Source organism: Enoplosus armatus, chromosome 5 (assembly GCF_043641665.1).
Source record: "Enoplosus armatus isolate fEnoArm2 chromosome 5, fEnoArm2.hap1, whole genome shotgun sequence".
Classification (NCBI taxonomy): domain Eukaryota; kingdom Metazoa; phylum Chordata; class Actinopteri; order Centrarchiformes; family Enoplosidae; genus Enoplosus; species Enoplosus armatus.
The window spans coordinates 1,173,870-1,198,739 of NC_092184.1; the positions used below are offsets into that span (position 1 = coordinate 1,173,870).

General features: G+C 45.2%; 1 protein-coding gene across 1 annotated transcript in view; it reads right to left on the reverse strand.

Moving 5' to 3' along the window:
- The window catches only part of fat3a (FAT atypical cadherin 3a), a 134,566-nt gene that overhangs the window by 51,800 nt on the left and 57,896 nt on the right, over positions 1-24,870 (reverse strand). The window contains exons 3-4 of the mRNA XM_070905520.1: positions 6,985-7,308; positions 1,287-1,348 (exon numbers count right to left, since the gene is read on the reverse strand). Of these exons, the coding sequence (XP_070761621.1) occupies positions 1,287-1,348; positions 6,985-7,308 (386 nt within the window). The remainder of the gene's footprint in view (positions 1-1,286; positions 1,349-6,984; positions 7,309-24,870) is intronic.

Sequence of the window (24,870 nt, forward strand, 5' to 3'; positions counted from 1 at the left end):
CGGGCCTTAAAAAAAGCAACTTCAGAGGCCGGGAAAAACCAGAGCCCCAAAATCAGTGAATTTTATCGCTTGATTAATAAAAATGAAATTCAACACAGATAACCGATGGCCACACATTCGTGCGTGAAGTGTGCGCTCAAGCTGAAGAGACAGAGGGGGGGGGGGGGCATTAAACCCATTCTTAAATGCGGCCCCCGTGTCAGCCGATGGAGAAAAAAAAATCAATGTTTCATTACTCAGCTGCTCACCCTCTGTCCTTGAGAACTCAAACAGAGACAACAACAAGTTCTGTTAGCGCTGGAAAGACGACGGCATCGATTAATTGACACAAAATTATTAAATTCCAACTTTACTGGTACTTTGATCAATCATTTCACTGATAGATCAAGTTAAGTAATAACAGATATTTATCAAGTTCCAGCTTGATCTGCAGAATAAGATGCTGGCAATAGAAGCTCAGCATCAGTTACTGCGAGTTGCACAATCTAGTCGAGCGAATGAATCGAGATAATGACACAGCATTGACTGTAATCAACCCAACGGATGGCTCAGCTTCCTTAGCCAATGCTGAAAAGAGTCTGTAGAAAATCTGTTCGCGGGAAACGTCAAGACAGACAGGCAGCTCATCAATGCAGAAGGTGCAGTCTCTGAGTTTTTAGACTGTGACGCTTAAAGTCCGTCCTGTGCACAGAGGAAAGCGAAATCACGATTTTTTTTTACATTAGATTTTGTGTTGTTCAAGCCTTGTCAGTTTATTTTTTTTACAAGCCTTTGTGCACTGACCAAAAGCCTTGATGACAGGAGCTCCACTGCAGTGGGGACCACGACAGACCCTGCAGACAGGGCCTCGTCTAGTGTACTGACAGAGACTATTTCCTGTGTATTTGTATTCCAGAAGCAGTAGTGAGTTTCGGTCCTCGTCGGCTCATGATGTCTGGGCAAAACTGGGCTTCGCGAGATGTTTGTCTTCAATCGCTGCTAAATCTACCCCAGACTGTCACAACCCTGTACACGCGTCACGAACGCGACACTCACCGGCAACCTGGTCCACCGCGTCTGATGAAGAAAAGGTCACGTATGCACTTGCCTGTACAAAATATCGAATGTCGAATGTTGTCTAAACACAAAACCACCGTATGAGATGACGTTACATAACACAACACAACATAAACAAAAATACAAAAAAAACTGCATCAGTTTGAAATCAGCAACTGCCTGAACAAAGAATGATGTTAACACACTCACTCACACACACACACACACACACACACACACTTGGTCCTTACCTCTAAAACGTGTTCCGTTTGCTGTTCGCGGTCCAGTTTCCTGGAGGTTGTGGTGATCAGACCTGAGGCGGAAAACAGCAGAGAAAACAATTAGAAAACACACAGTGAACACACACACACACACACACACACACACACACACACACTGCTGTGCCAGTTTTGCCAAATGAGCAAAGTGACATGGTAATTAGCCGCGGGTGTCAGACACGATGGCGGACTTGTTCCAATTACATCAAATGAGAGAAGGGTAGAGAAAGAAAGAGGGTTATTAGTTATCATACAGTTGTCCTTTAACTTTGTTACTGCCCTGGCTGGCAGCGGGGAGGGGGCGGGCCTACCTTGCTGCTTGATTTAAAAAAAGGGGGGGGAGAGGGGAGGTGAAGGAGGGTTTACGGTCAAACTGTGTGCCGACGCTGTGTCGGCTGCAGCCAGGTCTGTCTGCACAAGCTGCAGTTCAGGAATTATCAACAGGTCAGAGTCTTGGATGGAGCATCGCTGACATTTGTGTTATTATTATTATTATTATTATTATTTTAATTGACACTATGTCAGTATTTGAGTGCATTAACTGTTACAGTAAGTTACAGTTATTTTCCACCTATGAGGGTTGATGGATTTGGGGCAGTTTATTAGTGAACCTGTCGCCTGTCACAAAGCTGCGTCGTCACACATCCGCCACTAGAAGTCGAGTCTCAACCTGCGGGAAACGCTGAACCGAAACCTCTCCGACTCGTGTATATTCCATTTAAATAACATATCGTCCCGTGTGAAGGCCACATGGGGTGTTTTTTGGACACCATCATTCGACTGTGTAGGTTATATAGATGGAAGCCTCCATAGAAATCATGCACCACTGATGTGATATCCCTAGTGAGAAGGCTGCATGACATTTATTTTACTTTGAATATCTGGATGTTGTTCCTGAGGGGGAAAAAAAAAAAAAAAATACTTTTATGACCCCATAACCTTTTTCCTCTCACAATACTGGAAGATTCAGTCCAGCATTTTGTTATTGTGGTCTGAAATATCGGAAACACATATGGTGGACTTACAGAAGATAAGCTAACTGGTCCGTTGCCACTTATGTCTTCTGCTAACATTAAACATTTTAAAAGGGGGCTCCTGTAAAGGTTTGACCCCCCCCTTTGCTTCCGATCCATGGTCCAAACCTTTCATAATATTGATTTTACACCCTCTATACTTACCACTTAGCCGTGGACTGTTCCAGTCACAAATGCAAGCTTAACAATCAGAGGGAAACGCTATTGATTAATGAGAACACCACTGTTGGGTTTTATGCTACATTAGCCAGGCAGACTGACATGCTAATAAGCCAGCAGCAGCCGACTCCAGATCCTGCATCTGTAAGTGCCAATTCATTAGCTTTAACAAGGGAGGGAATGTGACAGCACTCAACAACCACACAGCACACGCGTACTGAAGACGCGCTCAGCGGAGAAACTACTGTCGCTGCACATATCCAGCTGTTGTGTCACAGAGTCAAAGTCACAGATGACAATACACACACACACACACACACACACACACAAAACCCCACAACATTACACACCAAACATCAAGACCTTGAGACACAAATGCACATTATTACAATAACACACACACCGAGACACACAGAAATGCATGTATGATAATTAGATGCTGGAAAAAAAAAAGATCACAAAACTTACACACATGCGCCATCTGCTGTAAAAATGCCCCCCTGACAGAAAGCTAATTAACAACTTTTACACAAACACACACACATCCCAGCATTACATGTTGCGTCATTGCATGTTGCGGGTGTGTAAGTCACAAATGTGGTAGTGAAGTCTCAGCAGCAGGACGGCCTGCATTAGCATTTCGTTAGCTGCAGTCCAGATCAACACTAATTGGGAGAATTCATAATAACGAGAGAGTAATCGGGGGGGTCACGGTGAAGAGATTTGACCCTTTCACGTGCAATGTCCCAGCCGACGTGTCCATGTGGGCCCCACATAGGATAGTGAGAGGTTGGCAATGCGAGCAATCATCCTCAGGCCCCCACATGAGCTCCAACTCGCTTTCCATCATAGTCAAAAATCCTGGGAGAGCCATGCCAATCATCGGCCCTCATGCTGTAAGCGGACCACCAACGGGGACCATGGGGGTCAGGAAATGACTGCTTACAAGGGATCAACTTGTAATCTCATCTTGGGCCCGTTACTAACCCACGCGGATGGACAAATACAAGGTCTTTATATTATTTATCTGCCTGCCTGCCCTTAGTGACTTTGCCCTCTGCTGGTTTTTGTGGCCTGGCTGCGTGATCCCTTTTGGGCCTCCAGACAAAGTACGTTTGCTTTGGCCCAACTGCTCCTGCGAGTTGAGTCTGCTTGTGCATGGATTCCGAATTCAGCACTGTCTCAGCATTAGCCTATTTCCACCAGCCCCCTCCACAAAGCCCATCCGTCGGGGGCCAGTGCTGCTGTCTCGACCGGGCCACTCCTGGCCAAGAGCGAGTTAAACAACCAAACCAAAAAACTAGTGCTTACAACGTGCTTTATATAGGGCTGACCCGAACCGTCCACCAGCTGTCTGGCAGGACGTAAATGAAATGTGTGTGTCCGAATACCAGCCGGGGGGGGGGGGGGGGGGGGGGTAAGGCGGCACCCGCCCCAATGCGCCGGTGGCCCAACAGCAACCGTTTACCTCGGGGCACCCTAAAAGGTTTATCCAGCCACGTGTGTGTGTCAGACCGTACTCTGTCTACGGGTGCTCCCAGCGGGGAAATAGGAAGTGTATGACTATGAAGCAGGATTTTGCTGAAATAATGAAGAAATCAAGGCTTAATGCCGGTCATTTAGTCAGGATAAGTAACCCTGCTTAACACCGGGTGAGCCTGGCTTTCCTACAAAAAGCTTTCCTCACGGTAATCCACACACACACACGCACACACACACTCTCCTTCTCTGTACCAGCAGCCAAAAGCTTAATTGCTGCAGTAAGATTGGGAATGTGGAACAGGATAAGAGACCCTCGGAAGAAATAACAGGGAGGGTAATAGATTTGACAAACGTGCCAAAAATGGAGGACAAGACATGGGCGAAAGGCGGGAAGACGCATGCCACCACTGTTTTAATCACTGTGGAGGGATATTTGAGTCAACGTTACCTTATGACCATTCCTACGTGATTGACTTTCAACAGAGGCGCTCGCCAAAGAAACACCTCAACTGGACTGTAGCCAGTCTCTCATTGTAGGAAGCAGAATGCACTCAGCTTTCATCAGGATTGAATCAAATACAATGGCAAACAAAGTGACTTAAAAGATAAAAAATAAAGCTTAACTTAACTGGTGAGATTGGGAATGATACGGAATGACAAACAGGACAAGAGACCCGGGGAGAGAGGTTCTGTGACCCATGCACTCCAACCTCCACACCCTTACTGTCAAACTTGCTACATGGATACTACTTCCTGCACTGGTACTGAACATTGCCATTGGATATAAATCCGGAGGTGCAGAATCATCCAGCATGGTCTAATTCCCGCCGGGCTTCCAAATTTTCAAAGAACCGTGGATTCGATAAGACTCGCTGCTTATCGGTTTCCTAACTTTTACATAATTTCAGTCGCGCTCCCGGAGTGAGCTTTTTACAGCCCATAAAACTTGTGCTTATCTGCCAGGACCTGCTCCGCGGACCTAACGTCCCGTGATTTGTCACGCATGTGAGAAGGGAGCGCTTCCTTTTTTACATCCACGAGCACGGCCGACCGCAGCAAACGCTTTTTGGAGAGTTTGGCTTGTGCACAGCAAAATGCAACTCCCGCAGCGTGGGTGTTTGGTGCAGGGAGGAAGCTGAAAAATACTGGAATCAGAAGATTCGATAAGAAGCGGATTTGATAAGCAGGATCGGAATCGGAATCGATAAAAAAAAACTTTAAGAGACACCCAACCCTGGCCGCATGTGTTGCGCGTATCGGCACGAATCTCTTGAAAATCCCATGAAACCCCTTGAATTAATGATCTGCTTGTTGGACTTTCATTTCATATTTCTTCAACGAGTAGTAGACACATGTGAAGTGTACAGAACAAAAGGTAGGTGGAGTAAATAAATATATAATTGCTCCCGACATCTGCCATCGCAGCAGTTTGCATGCTGAAGTATGAAGGGCCTTCGGTTTCAGACGATTAACTCCCTTCACAGCCACCTGAGGGCCGCAGGTATGCGTTCCATCTGTCCATTCTGAGCGACACATGTCGTTGACGCCAAATGCACTGCGGTGAATTTGATTTCATCTTACACAATGAGCCCTGGGCTGTTGCAAAATGGGCAGTTTTCCCATCGTAGGTATATATACTGTATACTGTATACTGTCCAGTCCATTCTCAACAGCAGAGTTCTAGACTAAACCTAAACCAAAACTGAGCCCACAAGATGTAGTCAGGCTTTGCAACAATGATTATAATACAGGATCATCGGCAAAAAGCTGCCAGCCCCGCGTTTCTACATTGACTCCGCCTTTGACAACAATTCGTCAATAATATCGCGTTTCATATCATTTCATTATACATTTAATCTTTGTTTATTCTAGAGTGAAATATGCGTAACGTTGCTGGTATGATGACTAGAAACGGATCATTTTCATCTTGTCTTTTTGCTGGCGGGCTGTAAAAAAAAAAAGCGGGGCGAGTCCTCCGGATCTCTCGATGAAATGCGACGCTCGCACAGGACGCATGGCCCGGGCCGGCCTCCTGTCGGCCACTAGCTGTAGCCCCAGCCACACGACATCCTAGTGGACTGTGGGCTGTGCTTCAGGCGCTGAGGGTCACTGTGACACCACACAATGGGAAATGAGGTCAGAATCAGAGAGGAAAAAAAACAAAAAGAAAAAGGCAGTTGTGCAGAGGAAATAAAAACCACAGTGTAAATGAGAGGAAGAGGAAGAGTGCCACAGGCTTGTGGGTGATCTGCAGTCCCTCATTAATGTTTCAGGAGCGAGTCGGAGGGAGTGTGAGAGGATGACGGGGGGGGGGGGGGGGGGGAGCATGAGGAGATGAGATGTGACAATACAGAGAAGCAAAAGTGGAAGAATCTCTGTAATAAAGGCAGAAAGAGAGAAAGAGGAGGAGCTGCTCGAGATGAATGGGTGGAATATTATCAAATTCAAAGCCAAGGGATCTTGACTAAAGAGAGGATAAATATAGCGGCAGCCAATTATATCTCCTGTCTCTCCGGCGCGAGCGCGCGTGTGTGTGTGTGTGTGTGTGTTCATGTCGTTGTTTCTCCCAGCATCCGCCCTTTTCTCCCTCTGCGTCACACACACTATACAGATACTGTTATTCTAACAGTTCCCACAGCACCGGTGCTGCACCCAGTCCCTCCAGTTACATTAGATCAGATCACCCAACTGATGCCAGCAGAAAGCTGGAGGTCTAACTTGACTTGGTTTACGACAATAACAACAACAACAACAACAACAACAACATTTGGCGTTTTCAATTGGAATCAGCACTGTTAACTTCACATGTGCAGACAAAGCGCTTTTTCCGTTTCTCCCCCATCTTTTTGCTCTTTAGTTGTGAAAACTTTAACACGTTTCTTCATACTTTTTGGTTCCTTCTCATGTCACTTTAATCTCCCTCTCATCATTGGCGCCAAAGTCGACCAATATTTCGCGCTACATTGTTTGCTGACAAACTGAACTCCATCACTCACCGGTGCGGGCGTTGATGGTGAAGAAGTTCTGCGGGTTTCCGCTGACGATGCGGTAGTTGAGCCTGTCGCCAGCGGCGGGGGGTGTGGCGTCAGGGTCCTGGGCCTGGATCTGGACCACGGAAACGTCCCGGGGAGAGTTCTCGGGCACCGAGGGCCGGTACAGCGGCTCTGAGGTCAGTGGGGCGTTGTCGTTAACATCCTCCACCTGGACGAACACCTCGATGGTGGTGAACTGGGGGACCACGCCGTGGTCGCTGGCGTACACCGTCAGCCAATAGGAGTCCTTGGTCTCGCGGTCCAACATGTCAGTGGTGTAGATCACCCCTGGTGGAGGAAGAGACAGAATGCGTTCTGTTTATTACGGATTTCTCATTATCAAGACATGTCTGCAAGAGGGCGGAGGCGCAAGAAAACAACCCTGTCATGCCAAGTCAATCTTATTCACACAGCCCAATGTCTCAAATCTCATAATCCGTACAGCGCACGACACCCTCTGCCCTTTGACCTCAATTCAGATGAGGGGAAAAAAAACATTAACAGAAGAAAGCTCAGGAAGAGCGGCAGAGGAGGGATCCCTCGACCCAGGACAGGGGAGACCAACACAGCATCAGGATGACACAATTACAAACACGCTGCGACGTGCGTACGTCCTGAACACAACACAAGGACTGAAATAGTGAGGGAAGAGAGGATGTTAACAACCGCCATATATATATATTCACTGTTTTCACAGGGGGGCGAACAAACTAAGTTCCTGCAAACTAAGTTCCTTACTTCCGATACTTCCGACCCAAAACATCACAAAACCCGGACATATAAAACTATCAGCGATCCGATACATACTACTGGAATGAAATGAGACCCCCCCCACCACCACTGTTTCTTGTAGTTTGGATGGTCGCTCTTGCTGCAAGTTTTTGCTAGAGAGCCGGATTTATACGTAGCATCACGGACGCCTCCTGAAAATGTAACAACACATTGGGGGCTATTCTGACTGACCTTCGCGGCGAATGACAGAATGTGAACACAGGCACTGATCGCATCTGATGCATCTGTTCTTATGCATCCATCTTATTTTTATTGTTATTCTTTTAGGCGCACTTTACGCCTTATACACTTGTATCACGCTATTGTTTTTATCCCTGCGTTGTCGTGGTTTTTTGAGCATTTTCACGAGAGAATTTCCTTCGGGATCAGTAGCTCGATCTCATCTTAACTCCTTGAGTCAGCTGGACATCCAGTTTACGCAGACGCAGCATGAAATCAAGCTGAAGAAATGAGTTGCCCGCCGCCGCCGGTGATCACTAATAAGAGCGGTGGCTGAGGGAATCTGGAGGCTCTGCCCTCGCCTCTCTGCAGGTGTAGCTCAGCCCGGACAAAGTGCTGGAACTGTTCGCATCCACTAAAGAAGCCCACCCATCACTGGCGGGGAGAAAGGGGAGGCAGCTTGTCGCCATGCAGCTCAGTGTGTGTGTGTGTGTGTGTCGAGTGCTCTTTATTAGCCAACTTAGGCGGTAATATTTACTTGCCGTATCGTCTAAGTGGCTGATTACTCTCTTCAAAAAGCACTTCTATCCATGTGGAATCCTCCTGGGCTTTCACATGAGTGCTGCTGGGCTTATGCTAAAACACACATACACACACACACACACACACACACACACACAAAAGTATCTTTCGCATGTTAGTGCAGAGCCACTCCATTTCCCCCCCCTTGCTCTTCTAGAGAAGCTCATAAGATATTCAGACTCTGGAGAGGGAAGCGTAGAGGAACTATCACTGTCTCCTGACCCAAATAAACTCACCTGTTTGGGGAACCTGTGTGTGTGTGTGTGTTAAGATAGGGGAATGGGGGCAACCTGTTCTATTTGCTTTTCCAAGTGAAGGGGGGGGGGGGGGGGGGGATTTAGGAGCCAGGTTCAGGGCTACATGTGTCTAAGACTGTATTTACTCTATACAGACTTGCAATATACGCACATAAAACCACTGTACCGTCACTGATTAATCGATCCACAGAAAAAAAAACCCCGAACTATCTTGATAATGGATTAACCATTCAAGTCCTTTTTCAAAATCCACGAGTTCCAGCGTCTCACCCATCAGTTTTTGTTGCTGTCCGTTGCCTTATGTGATCGTGAACCGGATGTCTTGTCGGCTGTCGTTGTGATGGGTTTATTTCACATAGAAAATATACTTCTTTGACGTTGAATCGGCAAAACTGTTAATCGAGAGAAGAACTGATTCATTTATAGCCCTGGCCGCGTGTTTGATTATATTTGTTCAGCCGCGTGTGGACGTGCACCGAGCGCTGTTGTTTCTGATTCTGATCATAGCGGCTGGTAAGTCATGTAATGTACATGATGTAGATTCTATCTATTGATGACACTGTGCTTTAGGTTACACACACACACACACACACACACACACACACACGGACAGTGCGTCATTGTTTTTGCGGTGTGGGACACTTGAATGTTCAAGGTTAGCAGTAATTAATTCAGAGTTGCCCTGTGCTGTGTTCTCTCTGCCTCGCTGTTCATTCATCTCTGCCTCCTTCTGGCCCCTTGGCTGCACTACAATTAATAGCCATGCACCACGCTACAACATCGCTTTTAATAGCCTAAGCCCCTGCTTTACAAGCCTGCTTTCCAATTAAGGACTTGGAATTAACTACAAATGCCACAGGAGTGCTAGACATAAAACACATTGGAGAGCGGGGAGCGACAGAGTCTGCATCGCCGTTCAGTCGAGCCTCCTCTCGCAGCACAGGGCAGGAACAAAGCAGAGCTGCACCGCACCGCACTGCTGCAGCAGCAAGCCGCAGAAAGCCGGACGACAGAGGAGAAATATGGCGAGAGTACGTTGCAGCCGGTGAGCTGCGAGCCGCGTGATTGAAGTCCACGCACATGGACATGGTCTTAAACACAGAAGATCTGCTTTCATGTAAATATTTGACTTTGTGTGTTTGTTTGTTTGTTTTTTTAATATATTCCAATATTTAGGAGTGTCTTTTTACGTAAACACAAAAATGCAATTCATTCAGACGTAAACAGAAACACAAAGCTAAGTAAAACCAGAACCTAGAACTATTATAAACTATACCTTAATAGAAAATGCCTGTGTTATGAACATGAAATGAGTTTGATTTTTTGAGAAATTCGTGCATTAATTAGCTCTCACCAGTCCTCTTTTTGGATTTCTCTGCTATGACTCCTGTCACTTATTGGTCAACACCTGCCCCTATTATCAAATCCTTAACATTCCTCATCTACTCACCAGGAGCACTATCAGAGGCATCAAACAGGCGGTGGCTGCATTTTAGTGCTCTATTTCATCCCATTACAGCTGCACGCGGCTGCCAGCAGACACCAGCTGCCTCAGTTTCACCGAGCGCCGAGCTGGAACTCAGTTTCCAACTGGCGCGTCTCCGAAGCAAAAAAAGCGGCGACCTTAGAGTCCGAATGGAAATACAGCAGCGGGGCGGCGTGACTTGTCACGTTGAAGTGATTTGTTCGTCAATCAAACAATTTTAACAAACAACTCACGTTATGTTCCGTTTATATTTACATCCAAGATTCTTAGCGTGTCCTGCAGTAAGTCCTGACACATCATCAGGTAAATGCTGCAAATGTGCTCTTTTAAAGCCAGCTTCTGCTACTGCCTAGAAACTTAACAACATGCCTTCTGCTGTGACCGGGGCCCCAAGCAATGTAGTTTTGGTGATCTCAAAAGAAAATTAGAATTAGGTGCTCTGTATACACGAGATTTCGTCATATTCCTACTTTTTGATTTCTTTACGTAATTATTACAGAGCTGCACATCTGGGCATAGTTGATGGACACAGGCTTTTAGGCTCAAAGCCCTGAAATTCTCATTCTGCCAATTTCTGGTGTCCAGGACCTAAATTTAGTTTTTTTTTTTTTTTTTTTCCAACCATGTACTCTTTTACAATGGGATTGTGCTATCTGATAATACTAACTCGGGATTGAGGGTTTATTTGTGTGCAATGTGGAGGCAAATAGTTCTATACGTGGATCCTGCTGTAGGACCCACAGTTCCGGTAATCATGGTGCTAGATATGACCAAACAGAGTCCTTCAAACGGACACTGCTGTCTTCTACAAATAAGACTAAATGAGACGGCTAGGATGAAACACTGGACTTAAAGAGCTCACTCCGGCTGCAGTAAGGTGTGAGTGCTCTTGAGCCTGACTGGCCCGAGGACTGCTGGGTATCCGGGGGAAGTGCATTTCAACGAGCCAGACGAAGTGAGTCTCAGGCTTAATTGGGAATTAGGAGAAGATTAATTAAGGCAGTGATTAGCATTTGCACTAATCCAAGGGAGTGGAGGCCCTTTGTAATTCACTAGGCAGGCACTCGCTGTCTTTTATTGCTGCCTCCTCCGAAGTCTGCATGCCTTCTAAAGCTGGAGGCAAATGCATCCAATTTGCAGCGTCGCTTCATGTAAACACTGACTGAGTGTGTGAGTGTGTGTGTGTGTGTGTGTGTGTGTCGGTCACCATTAGGAACGCACACACCATTAGAATCGTCCCAGTAATAAGCCTTTAATGGGGGGGAGTGCCAGCCAACCATATCCAAGTGTCTTACCTGCTCTGCTGCTCCATTATTCCTTGTGCACATGACCGTGGGTTGGAGGTGAAGCCCAAACGTTTTCACGAATGTCGTGGTATCTGTATATGTCCCCGTAGGAAACGCACATACATGCATTTGAGGGGGTCACCCCGACAAGGCATCAAATCTACATCCAAACGACAGAACAGAACTTTGAAAACGTGACTTAATTACTGGTTACTAAAGAAATTCAGACGGCACAGATACTTTTTTTTTATACAGTGCATTATTGTAGTTGTTACCCGTCTCAAAGTACCACAAGGCTGATCCATTAGGCTGATTTACATAAAGCTCTCTCAACAAACGTGCCTTCAATGTCAACATAGTAAGTAGTGCTGATTGGACTAACCCTTGAAGGCAGAAACCGGCACGACTGGATACATACTGAACAAACAGCAAGGACTGAATCACCCACGGACAGGAGAAGGGGCGAGGAGGACCCTGTCCAACCTACCACTCCAAAACTGATAACGGTCCATAAAAGAAAACTTGACCAAGTAGACCAAACACCCGTAACACACTTTTAAGCAGGTCCCTTGACAATTTTGTTGCAATACTGCGAAAAAGAGTTGCCTGCAGAATTCTAGGTGCGGAAAACCCTCTTTTGATACGTGAGTTGTGGTTTGAAGCGTAGAAAAATGTGGATCTTCTAACTTTCGACGGCAAGAGCGGAAGGAGCAATAAAAACGCATTAGCTGAGGCACGTTCCAGCCTTTGAGGTCGCCGGGAACTCAGTCAGGGCTCTGAGCCTAACAACAAGCCTTTTCTGCGGGGCATCTGGTAGCCAAAGACACTGATAACATCCCTCACTCAGACTGCCATTTATTCACTCACAATCCAGCGCTATATTCAGCTACACTTTTCCTATTTGAGATATCCACCCCCGTGCCCTCCTGTTTTATCCAGCTGATCATCCACCCTTGGTCTCACCCTTTAATTACCTGAGAGATTCAGCTGAATTGTGAGACTACTGTCCTTCACCAGGTGACTTTCCTTCCCTCACTATCCTCTGCTTCACCGGGTCAAACTAAGCCTTTTCTTCTGAAAGCTTCCCTGACAGCAAAAAAAAAAAAAAAAAAGCAATCCCCAGTGAAAACAGAAAAATAAAGAGTGAGTAGGTAAGTGAAAGACCACAGGGAAAGCAGCAGATGCAAGAGAGAGGCGGAATGAAGAGGTCACATGTATGGACTTGGTTTTTTGAAGTCACGGCACTCATCTCCAGAGATTACCGTTTCGGTCCACAGGGAAAAGAAACGTACAAACACTGAGTTGAACCATGCACAAGATCAGAGACATGGGTGATCTCGCCATAAACGCGCCTACATATCAGTGGCGTGGCGTGACTTTTCCACTAGGTAGGGCTACTAAATCCTTTTTGCAGGTGCTTGGTACCAAGTAAAGTAGTAAAGTATTGGACAAAAATTACATTTCGACCTGATACAAATTTTCATGGCAATTTAGCAGCTGTTGGGATATTTCAGTCTGGACCCAAGTGGTGGACCAACCACCGAGCAACGGGCCGCCACTGCCATCGAAACGCAAACATTAAACGTAATGTCTGCAGTCTGTAGACGACGATGAATCAAGTCCATTGCACCAGCTCACGGGGCACGTACCACACGGCCACTTCAAATTCTAAAAAACTCTTGAAATGCTCCTCAAAACTCTGAAGGTAAGACGGTAAAGTGTATGCAATGATGGGGAAGGCAGACGAGTAGGCACCTTAAGTCCGACTTACTGCTGATCAGATGCTAAGGCGTGCTTTCTGCCTCTTTGAAATGGCCAGCGCTCTTACGACTGACGTGAAATAATCCCAGTCAGATCCAATCAGTGTCTCAGGAACATTCGATATCCAGTGTCAAATACAAGCTGGATAAAACTAGAATGCAGGAATACCCCCATCAGTAAGAAACCACTGCAGAACTCGGTTCACCTACCAGCCAACAGTACAGTTTAATAACAGGTTATATAATGGCCACCCCGCTGTGCAGTACAACGCTCCACCCCATTAGAAGTAATTTTCCACGGAATGAATTGAAGATGTGGAATAACTAAGGCACAGTGGCTTGGCTTGAAGACACCGAGGACAAGACAATAAAGGAAATGTTGGAGAGAAAAAATCCGGTTGGATAACATTGAGTTGCAGGTGAACCAATCTTTGCCCTGATATCCACTCCACCCCCCCCCCTCCCACCCCCACCCACCCCCCCCCGGCCACTCATTTCAACAGGGCTGAAAGACGACAAGGGAAGACAAAGGTCACAGGAGGATGGTGGTGTAGGCGGGTTACGAAGGAAGCTCGGGAAAACGTGGACACAATAAAAGTTTGACCTTAATCTTGGCGGGCCAATGCAGTGTCAGCCAAGCTGTTGTTGTCCCAATTCCTCACTCAATTAAAACTATCACCTCACCTTTCGCCACATCCTATATATACAGTACGTGCAGGCAGCGGATCAATCAAATGGAAGACTTCGTAGTTCGGCCTCTCTCAACGCCACACTTTTTTGCTAATAAGTACAGAAGTCATTCGGCCTCACAGAGAAACAGTCTCTCTCTCTCTCTCTCTCTCTCCGCCACAGTCAGCTTTTTATGTCTGCTGCCTCATTCATCATTCAGGAAAGGGCCAGAGGAGACGGGGAAGCTGAGGAGATAGGGCACAGAAAGTGAGATCAGCAGCTCCAGCATTAAACAAACAGTGCAGGCCCTGCATCAGTAAAGCAGCCACATCCTTCTGTGGAGTTTGGCTAGGTAATGGAGGAGCCAGGAGTGACTGGATGGAAAAGGGGGGGGGGTTGTAGGTGTGAGAGGTCAGGAGGTCAGCCCTGTCAGATTGTGAAGAGGCTATTAGTGAGAAGTGAGCAGCAGGGCGCCGTTATCAGACTCCTGTTAAACTGGCCTGCCTGCGGGTTATAATGAGTCCTCAGCTAGTCCTTCAGCTATGAGCAGAGGATTAGCACCTGAGACCCCACAGGTAAAACCCTCATTAGCCGACTAGCATTAGAGCGATAAAGTGCCGGGCCGCAATGTAGGGGAGAGGCGCGGCCTCTATCAGCATTACGGAGAGGAGCACAGCAGGCGAGCCGAGCTAAAGGTCGGCACATGAATAAAAGACGACCTCCTCTTCTCCTGGTGCTCTGCCAAAACGGAGGGTTCTTTCGGAACGGGGCGGCACATTCCCCCGAGCAGCTTCTCCGACGGTCACTGTCATAGTGAGTCCATAGGTCCAACGGCTAAAGTCAATCCTGCGAGTGACTGAACAACGCGCAAAAATTAAACGTTGCCGTTCTCTGCTGTCAAGTGCTCCCTGCAGCCACTGAAATCTATGATTGAAACTGATCGACCTATTGGTTCTGCATCAGGACCAACCAACATTTGGATCACGTAGCTGGAAAAAAAAGGTGTAAAAGTCAGTAGGCGACAGCTGTAAATTCAATTCATATACATATGTACAGTGCTTAACAAATTTATTAGAACACCTGTCATAAAAATGAGAAAACACAAATATTTTAGAAATCTGTCAAAAGCTTGTTTCAAACTAAAAATTGTATTGTTATTTATTGGGCAAATAACAAACTGGAACAACTAAATAGTCCTTATTCACATATATTAACCAAAAATCTTAATATTCTGTACGACCTCCTTTGGCCCTGATAACAGCTTGCATTCTTGCAACCACTAAAACTAAAAAAAGTTTCTGTTCAGGAATGCAAGTAAATAACTGTAATTTGGCATCTCAATCAAAAAATAATAACGTGCTTTACTATTTTTTTCTCTGCTTTTTTGTAAAACAGTAAATTTGAGAATTCATGGATAACAACAATAATTATATTTTAGCATTAAAGATATCATTTGGATTAAAGAGCTTGGCTTGCACATACTGGTGGATTAACCATTACAGAAACATCAAATATTCTGGTCATCAGCAATACTGTTCATTTAGGGCAGCGGTGGCAAAAACCTTACACTGGGTGGTGGTCTAATACATTTGTTAAGCACTGTATATATATATATATATATATATATATATATATATATATATATTTAATGAAAATCTTCTGCTGCTATGTATATAGTTATTTACTAAATATACTGAGCATCTTTGGCACAAATAATCCAGTTAAGACATACATGTACCTTAAGGTCGCTTTCAGAATCAGTGTTTGGCTTCAGAATGAAAGAACAAGACAAGATGGGACACACACACACACACACACACACACACACACACACACACACACACATTAGACATATTTCTTGAGGAAGAGGGAGAGAAAGAAGAGCAAGATGAGAAGAAGGACGGAGTGAAAAAGGAGGAGGCATTGTGCCAACCAAAAAGGCAGATGCTGGACACTGATTGGAAGATTACTGGCACCTTCACATGGAGCCACGCTTACTGTGTTCACAAGGGGCTTTTTTATTTTATTTCTAGTGTTCTGTTGGACAACATAAGTCCCATTTAAGGTATTTAAAAGACCTTATTTAAAACAAAACAGCATATTACATAATCACAAGACAGATGACAGCTCGGGGGGGGGTTCCACTTCCCGGCTCTGAGCATATAGAATCAAAATAAAGGAAGACATTTGTCGGGCGCATCAGTGCATTCCTGTTGCTGCTAATTAAAGTTTTTGATTCAAACTACCCACAAATGCCTCAGCCTAAATTTAGTTTAGCGGTCAAGTAATACGCCCGTTGGACGCCTCTCAACGCCATGAAGAAGCCGCATTCAGACGCGGCGGGAATTCAACTTTCACCTCCTGTTTTTAAGCGATTCCAATATTTTTTTTTTTTCTGTGAAGCCAAGGCGGAAAGACAGAGAAGGGAAAGAAAATCCTTCGAGGATGACAGAAGAAGGGAAGAGGAGGAACGATAGGAGGCGTGATTACACCCTTCGCTTTACAATTCTTCCCTTTCCTTGATCTCTGTGTCTCTTTTACACACACACACACACACACACACACACACACACTTTTAATTTTCCTTCACCTGATCGGTGGCTGCCGTGTTAATTATCTGTTGCCATGGTGATTTGTAGAAAAAAAAGACTCAGCAATAAAAAAAAATATGTAAATGCCAGTGCCTTTGGCCCTGTTAATGCCAAAGGCTGTCCCTGACTTACTGAGCGAGCGAGTGAGTGAGTGATGCAGTTACACCGCTGGTCTTTTAACTCTCAATACAGACTGAGCCAGGGGGAAAACTTAAAGAAAGAGCAGGGGGAGCTAACGGATCAATAGAATAGTTCTAATTGGTGTGAATGATATGTTCTCCTACGAAAAAAGTCTTTTTGGGCACTTAACTAGTTCCACATTTTCCAACGTAGAAACGTAGAATTCCTGCTATCATTTTTCTCATCCATCACTGTCATACTTTCCAAAATATATCGAGGTTTTTCCAGGAAATTTCCCACACCCCCATTAAGAAATGTTTAAGGTTTTTCAACTGTGAAACCGCTCATTCATGCTCTCAGTAAGACGCTGCATTCAAACATCAAAAATGTTCCACAAAACTATTCAACTTTGTTTGAAGAAAACTTGGCCCAGCCCTTCGGGGAGTGTTGCGTTGGTGCGCATGTGGCGGAATGTTTTCCGAGCTAGAGTGGGTGACATCGCTGCTAGGGTGCAGGGGGCTCTAAGCACCACGTACACATTCGTACCATTCTACTCCATCAGCCAGCAATCCAGTTCAGCGTCAGCTTTTCAACATTCACGCCGCGATTTCTTCAGAAAATGGCCTTTTCTAGTCAGTATCGAAAGTGGAAAGCTTTGTAACTTGCGACTGCATTTACAACATTTTGTGACTCAAAGGCAGCTTAACCAGATCATGTGATGTTCTGCTTCAGAAGAAATATTTAATATCCAAGAATTCACATAATAGACACAACCACTGACTATCTGCGCAACAACTTGGCAGCAATATACCACATTGACTACACACGGTGCAGCCATGTAACTTTGTGTTTCCACCAAGTCTCGTTTATTCAGAAATTAAACAACATAACAGATGATTTGCAGAAAGGCACAACAGGGCAGAGTGTGTGAATTACAGCGAGGAGGCAGCAATACAGGGATGAAGTGATGTGTAATATGAGACAATGGGTGAAATGAAATGAAAGGGATGCTTCGGGTGTTTGTTTGCCTAATGTGGAGCCAAGGCAGTTCTGCATTGTTAGTGCGAAAGAAGATGTTGTGTTGTAACTGCTGTGCTAGGAAACAATACAAAATTTGGGTCATCACGCCCGCTGGAGGATGCGTGCTCCTGCAGTCTGGGTTTGTCCCTTTTACCGTAGAATAATACGAGCCTCTCGCCAAATTTACAGAGGGAATGCAGCCCGAGGGAGGATTAACCGATGGATCTGTGTAGCGTGACATGAAGAGACGGTAAACACCCTGCGACTGGCTGGGTTCTACCACTGCCAGGTCACTGATGCCTTTAAAAGGAGTCTCATTGTGGTCGTGTTTTCAAAGGAGGCCGAAATCTGTGTTGATGTTAGTTATTGCAAACTCAACACGAAAACAAGAACATCATCACCGGCCGATGCATCGTTACCGATACGTGTGACGGCCAAACCTGAAAGCAGCGCGAGAACAAACCAGACTGTTACTCTTTTAATTGAAGAAAATCAACCGGAGTCATTCCTGTCGTGAGCTTTCTATTTCTCGCCTGCAGATCTGACAACTGCTGGACACGTTGCACCACCGATTCCACCTTTCGCTCCACCTCACTGCAGCACTGACACCCTCCACTACCTCCACATCCGTCTAATCAGCTCCCAGCGGCTGTGATTCCTAACTGGACGGCACTGAATGAAGGACCACAGACACGGACTTGGGGGAGACTGAGATAACCAGGACAAACTCACCCATTTGTGAAAAAAAAAAAAAAAGAGAGAGAGTGGCGAACATGGCTGCAGAGTGTGTGTGTGTGTGTGTGTGTGTGTGTGTGTGTTGACACACTGTCCTTCGTTTGATCCCTCTGTTTAGAGCTTTAGATGCAGCAGGCTGGGGGTGCACTGATTGTTTGGGGTGCAGAATCATTTAGGAATTTCCATTACTGAAATGATGTCACTAGGGTAGGAGTGTTTTTATTTGTCTTTAGGCATGAAAAAAAAAAAAAAAAGTAACATTTTTTAACATTTTTTTTCAAACGTCACACCAGCTTTTGAATTAGCTGTCCACTGCAGTGACCACTATGCGTGAAAGGGTTAAAGTGGGACATACGTGATGATGAAACGTTTCACAACGACTTGAATAACATTTTTAAACGTGGATGCACACACACACACAGGCAAAAAAAACAGCACCGTACACACCTTGCATGCACAGTGTCATCTGGCAAAGGCGCTACATGGGCCAATCAAACATGTGCAAGTGCACATTCCTTGTACGTCACTTTGTGAAGTGTTTCGGCGCAGTGTTAGGTTTGAAACGCATGATGTGTTACTCAAACTGGAACCCCCCCCCACAAGCAGCATTATTCATGCCTATAGCATTATGCCAACCTGACGATTTGGATGAATGTGAAATGTAGACAACGTTACAAGGCTAGGAGGAGACAGGAAAACAAAAAAAACAAACAGCCAGCATTAATTGCTGGTCTGTGACATCCAGCACTACGGCCTCCACACTGCTACCTTCCGCCTGCGTTACTGATTGTTTACACTGGATGTAAACCACTGGACTGCCAGCATTATACACACCTATAGGTATACCCAAAAGCAATATGTCTATCTCTCTCTCTCTATCATATATATATATATATATTTTTTTTTTTTAAAACATAAAAAAAGAGAATTGGATAGATTTTTTTCCCTGATCTCCGTCAGTTGCTCTGTTGCTTTGTGTAGCTCCCAGCTACGCAAAAATACACGCTTCATTAGATCTTACACATACAGGGATTCATTGGGTTTGTTATTTCATTATGTAACTATAAACTAGGACACACACACACACATAATCTATCTATATATCCTAACCAGGACAAAAACAGTGTCTCAAGCTCACTGATTCACAACACATACACACCTGAGGGTGCGTGCCTGCAGGCGGGAACACAACGGTGCAAAGTGTCAGAGAGACACACACACTTCAGCGACTGAACAGGTTTATCTGTCCAGTGGGTGAAGTGAGGACAGTGTTGTAGGGCAGGAGAGCGTTTAAGTCTGAATGTACCTCCTGCGTGCCTGTGTGTGTGTGTGTGTGTTGGTGTGAGTGTGTGTGTGTGCGCATGCACTGTACTCCTGCGTGTGTGTTTTGTGATGAGCATGAGGTGTGTAGGCAATTCACACAGGTTTAATCCTAATTGCTTTCCAAGCCGCACTGCTCTGTCACTGAAATTATACACTACCAGTACACAGTGTGTGTGTGTGTGTGTGTGTGTGTGTGTGTGTGTGTTGGCTGCCCCCGCAGTGAGGGCAACCACAGGCTATCATTACCAATGTTATTTTTCTCCTCAGCGCAGGAAATCTAGCCTACATTCTGCACTCTGTGAGTGAGTGTGTGTGTGTGTGTGTGTGTGTGTGTGTGTGTGTGTGTGTGTGTGCAAGCCAGAGGCCCAGCCCTGTCCTCCACAGGCAAGCCACAAGCAGGCTGACCTCAGCCATATATGAACATGAAGCCACTTCCTGGTTAAGTATATATCATCGGTTATGTCTTGACATTTTAACGCAATCTGAAATCAGGGCTCGTGTGAAATCTGAAATCAAAGCAAGCACACTCGATTTACAGCTCTCTCCGATGAGAGCCAAAAGGATTGCTGCTGGGGTCCGCTCTTCTGGTCCGATCGACCACCCTGGTTATGTCGATCCCAGCATCTCTAGGAATTATCTCCATGCTGGTCGCTGCATCACGGATGTCGGGTTTAAATTCTATTTCAGATCTGCCATTAATGCGCACCTTTTTATGAACCGCATAACCCCTTTCGTGTAGAAAACAACACTCAGTGTGCATAATCAGGGGTTTTGCAACTTTCTTGTCCGGCTATAGGGTTGTTATTGTTAATAATAATTAGTTAACCCCTTACTGGCGGTATGTGAAACCTTTTTGATAGAACTGACCATTGTTATTGGGTGAAAAAAAAAAAACATATATAGGGTTAGGGTTAAGTCATTGACTGCTAAAATGCAGAAGTTGTGGATGCCCTATTCAGGGATAGGGGGGAAAAAAACACTCTAACACCAATCACAATCGTCCCAGGGCGTCAAGATCAATATCATGATATTAATGCGCACACATCTTTCCGATATCAACATCGATACTTCTCAAAATGCGGCACATGTATCCAGATTCCCTTCGAATGAACTGTTTTGTATCAACAAACCCCGTAACCCAAACTGTTTTTCATTACCTTGGTGTCACGAAATGACTTTTGTAAAATGACAACGCACAATATGATTGATACAACACCAGGTTATTTCCTGCTTCCGTGCCTGAATTGCTTTGCCCGTTGCTAGGGCAACCGTGGTTCACCAAACACGCCTACACCCACAATCTGCTGAGCCCGCACTCCCCTGCTATTTTTGACAGGCCCGTCAGACGGGATTGTTTCCTTGGTGTTTGGCCGCTACATGAAGTGGCCATTCAAAGAAAATTCCATCTTTAGTGCAAAGCTGTTTTGTGATGGTGTATTCTTGTGCGTTTTCAATATTCACTCTCCAGCGATTACTTACTAATCTTACTTACATCATTTTCCTTTAATAGTCTGTTGAAGATATATATATATTTTTTTTTTACTCAAAAGCAATCAAATTTTAAGTGAATGAATACTGGCAAAAAAAATCAACCAAAAAGCCCATAAGGGTTTATCCCTGGTCAATAAGCAACGCAGCATCCAAACATCACTAATTTGTGATCATTCCCAGTCGCTACCTCTACACATACACACACACACACACACACACACACACACACCCAGCAAAGTACTCACCAAGACACTCGTGCTCCTCAGCCTGCAATTATGATAAATGCAGTCATTAATCCTCTTTTAATTATGGGAACAGGGAGTGCAGCTCTGCATAATGCGCAGAAAGCGTGCGATCAGTGTGTGTACATGGGTTTGGAACCAGCTTTGGTTCTCCAACAGTTTGGAGGGAGTTCTCAAACATTTCCAGAAGCATCCAAAGACGGCTGCGTAACATGTATACGTTCGCGTTCACGCATCTCGCGATGCGAAAACGGCAACTTCGGACAAGTCGCATTTTGGTGTGCGTCCATGACAACGCGGACTCAGCCTGTCAGGTGAGCCGCTGAGAGCAGGATTGTCTCGGGTCCGGGGGCAGTCCAGGGATATCAGATTACAGTCGCAGGAAGGGATTGGAGGAGAGCTGCGACTGGTTTTACGTGACGGCTTGCGTTTCATAATAAAAGTCGATCGCAATGAACAAACTCATCTGTGGAGCTCCAACGGCACCACCTGCACGTGTGTGTGTATGTGTGTGTGTGTGTGTGTGTGTTTCCCCGCGTCTATCTGCATCTACGTTAACTCCTGGCTGCACATTCAAGGCTCTCCACAATGCTGGTTTTGTTGGAAAACAAAGCTGTGGGGCCTCCCAGCCTGTTAGAAATGAATCACTGTAGAACTAGGAGCCATGAATTCTTCTTCACCCCCCCCCCCCCTCCTCTTTTCTTTCTTTCTTTCTGTCCCTAAACACAGTGGTTCCCAGGGAGAAGTGACACTGTGATTAAGAGTCTTGAAGTCGTGAAGAGCTTCCTGCTGAACACAGTGGGCTGGAGAAGTGACATGGAAAGGTTAGGCTTCCAAGGTAAGTGTGTGTGGGAAGTGAAGGTGGGGGCGTCTAATGTTAAGCCTATCCAGTTACAGCAGCTACTGACAGACTACAACACGTCTATGTTAACACAGACACACACACACACACACACACAACACCAACAGGCTACGGTTTCCTCTCTCCAGCATTAAGCCGCCCACCACCTCATTATTTTAGGTTGGGAAACATCTGAGAAAAAAAAAAAAAACACGCCTACACTCACACACACACACACACACACACTACACACATGGAGAATGAATACAGATAAGGGCTGAATACACACTCAAAGACCAAAATAAAGAGCCCTCTCCTCCCAGGAGCACAAAGCAGGTGGATTCGCAGAAATAGATCGATGCAGTTCAACAGTTTGCACTTTGTCGAAGGCCGACACTGAAATATTTGTTCTGAGTTTGCTGTCTTTTAACTTAATTTGACCCCTCCAAGTGACTCATGGCTAGCACTTTCTACTGCTCTCCCACCCGCTCGACCTGGGCAAGGATCACACCGCGAGGACCCGTGACGATGCTGCGGTAGATGCCGACCCGGACAGTGAGGAACATGAGGGGTTTGATCCTTCCTCCCTCCCTCACTAGGGAGGTGCTCATCCAGTCAAGCAGGTTTAAGCACAGTCACAGCGAAACGGAAGGGCAGACGGTCATCCAAACCAAATCGCCAGAGAAGGAAAATGTATATCGGATTGAAACTCCAGATTACACGGAAATGCTTTTGATCTCGTGTTAAATTCTTGAATTTGACAGTATCCCACATAGCAACTACAGGGTTAGGGTTAGGTAACGGCAATTGTGCCCCCTCTGCCTCTGGGCCATCATCTCCCTCATCAAGACTCTCGTCGGACAGCAGATTCACTGGCCATTTTCACAAGGCTGGAAAAAAAGCCCCCACACCCCATGTCCCATACGTGTATTTTGTAATGTAATGGCACATAATGTGACATTTCAACTTTTTTTTTATTTATTTTTTTTTATATGCAGTATGTCCTTGCCGGCCAATAAGAAGACTCTATACAAGCCAGCGAAACATCACCATAGTCTCAGGACAACGAAGCAACAGCGTGAGCGGCTGCTCTCTGAATTACTTTATAATCTGCTTAGTGTTGTGTCTGTTTGGATATCACGCTAATAGCACATCCCTTAAAGAAATCTGACTTGAATGAGCCGGATCAATCCCTTCAGTCGGAGTATTTTGTTTTTATTAATGATAATTAATATGCAAGGTTAACCCATTTCCAGGAAATCCTTTTACATATTATGATAATGATATGATTATGTCATCCTTCATTTGACTTTATTTGGAAAAAAAAAAAGAAAAAAAAAAAAGAGATTCGTTCAGGCTGTAAGCCTTGTGAGCGTGAGGTGTGTTTGCTTGATTGACGGCAGTCTCAGCCCGTCGGCCAGTGGTTTTCACTTGCCCCGCCCCTATAACCAAATAAAGATTTTCAACATTGTGGTTTACAGAGCTGGTCAGTGTGTGTGTCTCTCTGTGTGTGTGTGTGTTTAAAGGCCAGAATAATTCTTTTTTAAATTGTAATTGTGTTTGTAGTGTTTCTCAGCAGCTTGGGGCTGATTTATGAGGCTTGCCAAGGCTCTGCTAACAAGGGCCATAAATCCTCCCCTCCACTGTGCTCCTGGGTTAACGACCGTGTATGGTTGAGAGTGTGTGTGTGTGTGTGTGTCTGTCTTTAAGTTTGTGTTAAAAATATATATATATATATATTATAATAATTCAAAAATTTCCTGTCGGTCACCTTCACTCCTTCAATCAGGCACTGGCGATGTATTTGGCATGGGCCAGTGTGGGGGGGGGGGGGGGGGGGGGGGCCCATTTCACTGGCCTTGGTTAGGATGATGCAATAGTCTGCAGTGTGATGATGCTGCTGCAGTGTTTCCCAATCTGCACTTTCTTTGTAGTCATTATATATGTCATTATTCCACATAATTTAATAAAAAAGTGAAACTTTTGAAAGTTTGTTCCATTGATTCTAATGTTTCTGCAGTTTTACCAGAACAAAATGTGACGGCATCTCTTATTTCTTAATATCTTTCTTAGATTTTTTTCAACTTGAACTTAGTACCTATTAAACACCCTATCTCCATATAATGTTGTCACACTGCACACTTAAATGTCTGAGTTTTCAAAACATTTGGACTTTCAAATGCGAATAGACACATTTGAACAACATATAAAGGTGAAAGAACATTGGCTTGAGGAGGAACAACATGCTTATCAATTCTCATGTCATGGTATGCTTTCGGGAAATGGTCAGCAATAAGGTAAAGACTACATCAGTTGTTGTGAAATTGTAGTAAAAACCCCAGTATTGTCCTTTAATAATGTATTTATTAATGTTGTTACGTTTTTTTTTTTCAATTGCACACTAAGTATTAAGCTACAGTGGAGCTGCTCAGTGGCAGATTGAGGTTGTTGTCCAGGGTGTGAATGCGTGCAACTGTGTGAGCGTGATCAGGGCGT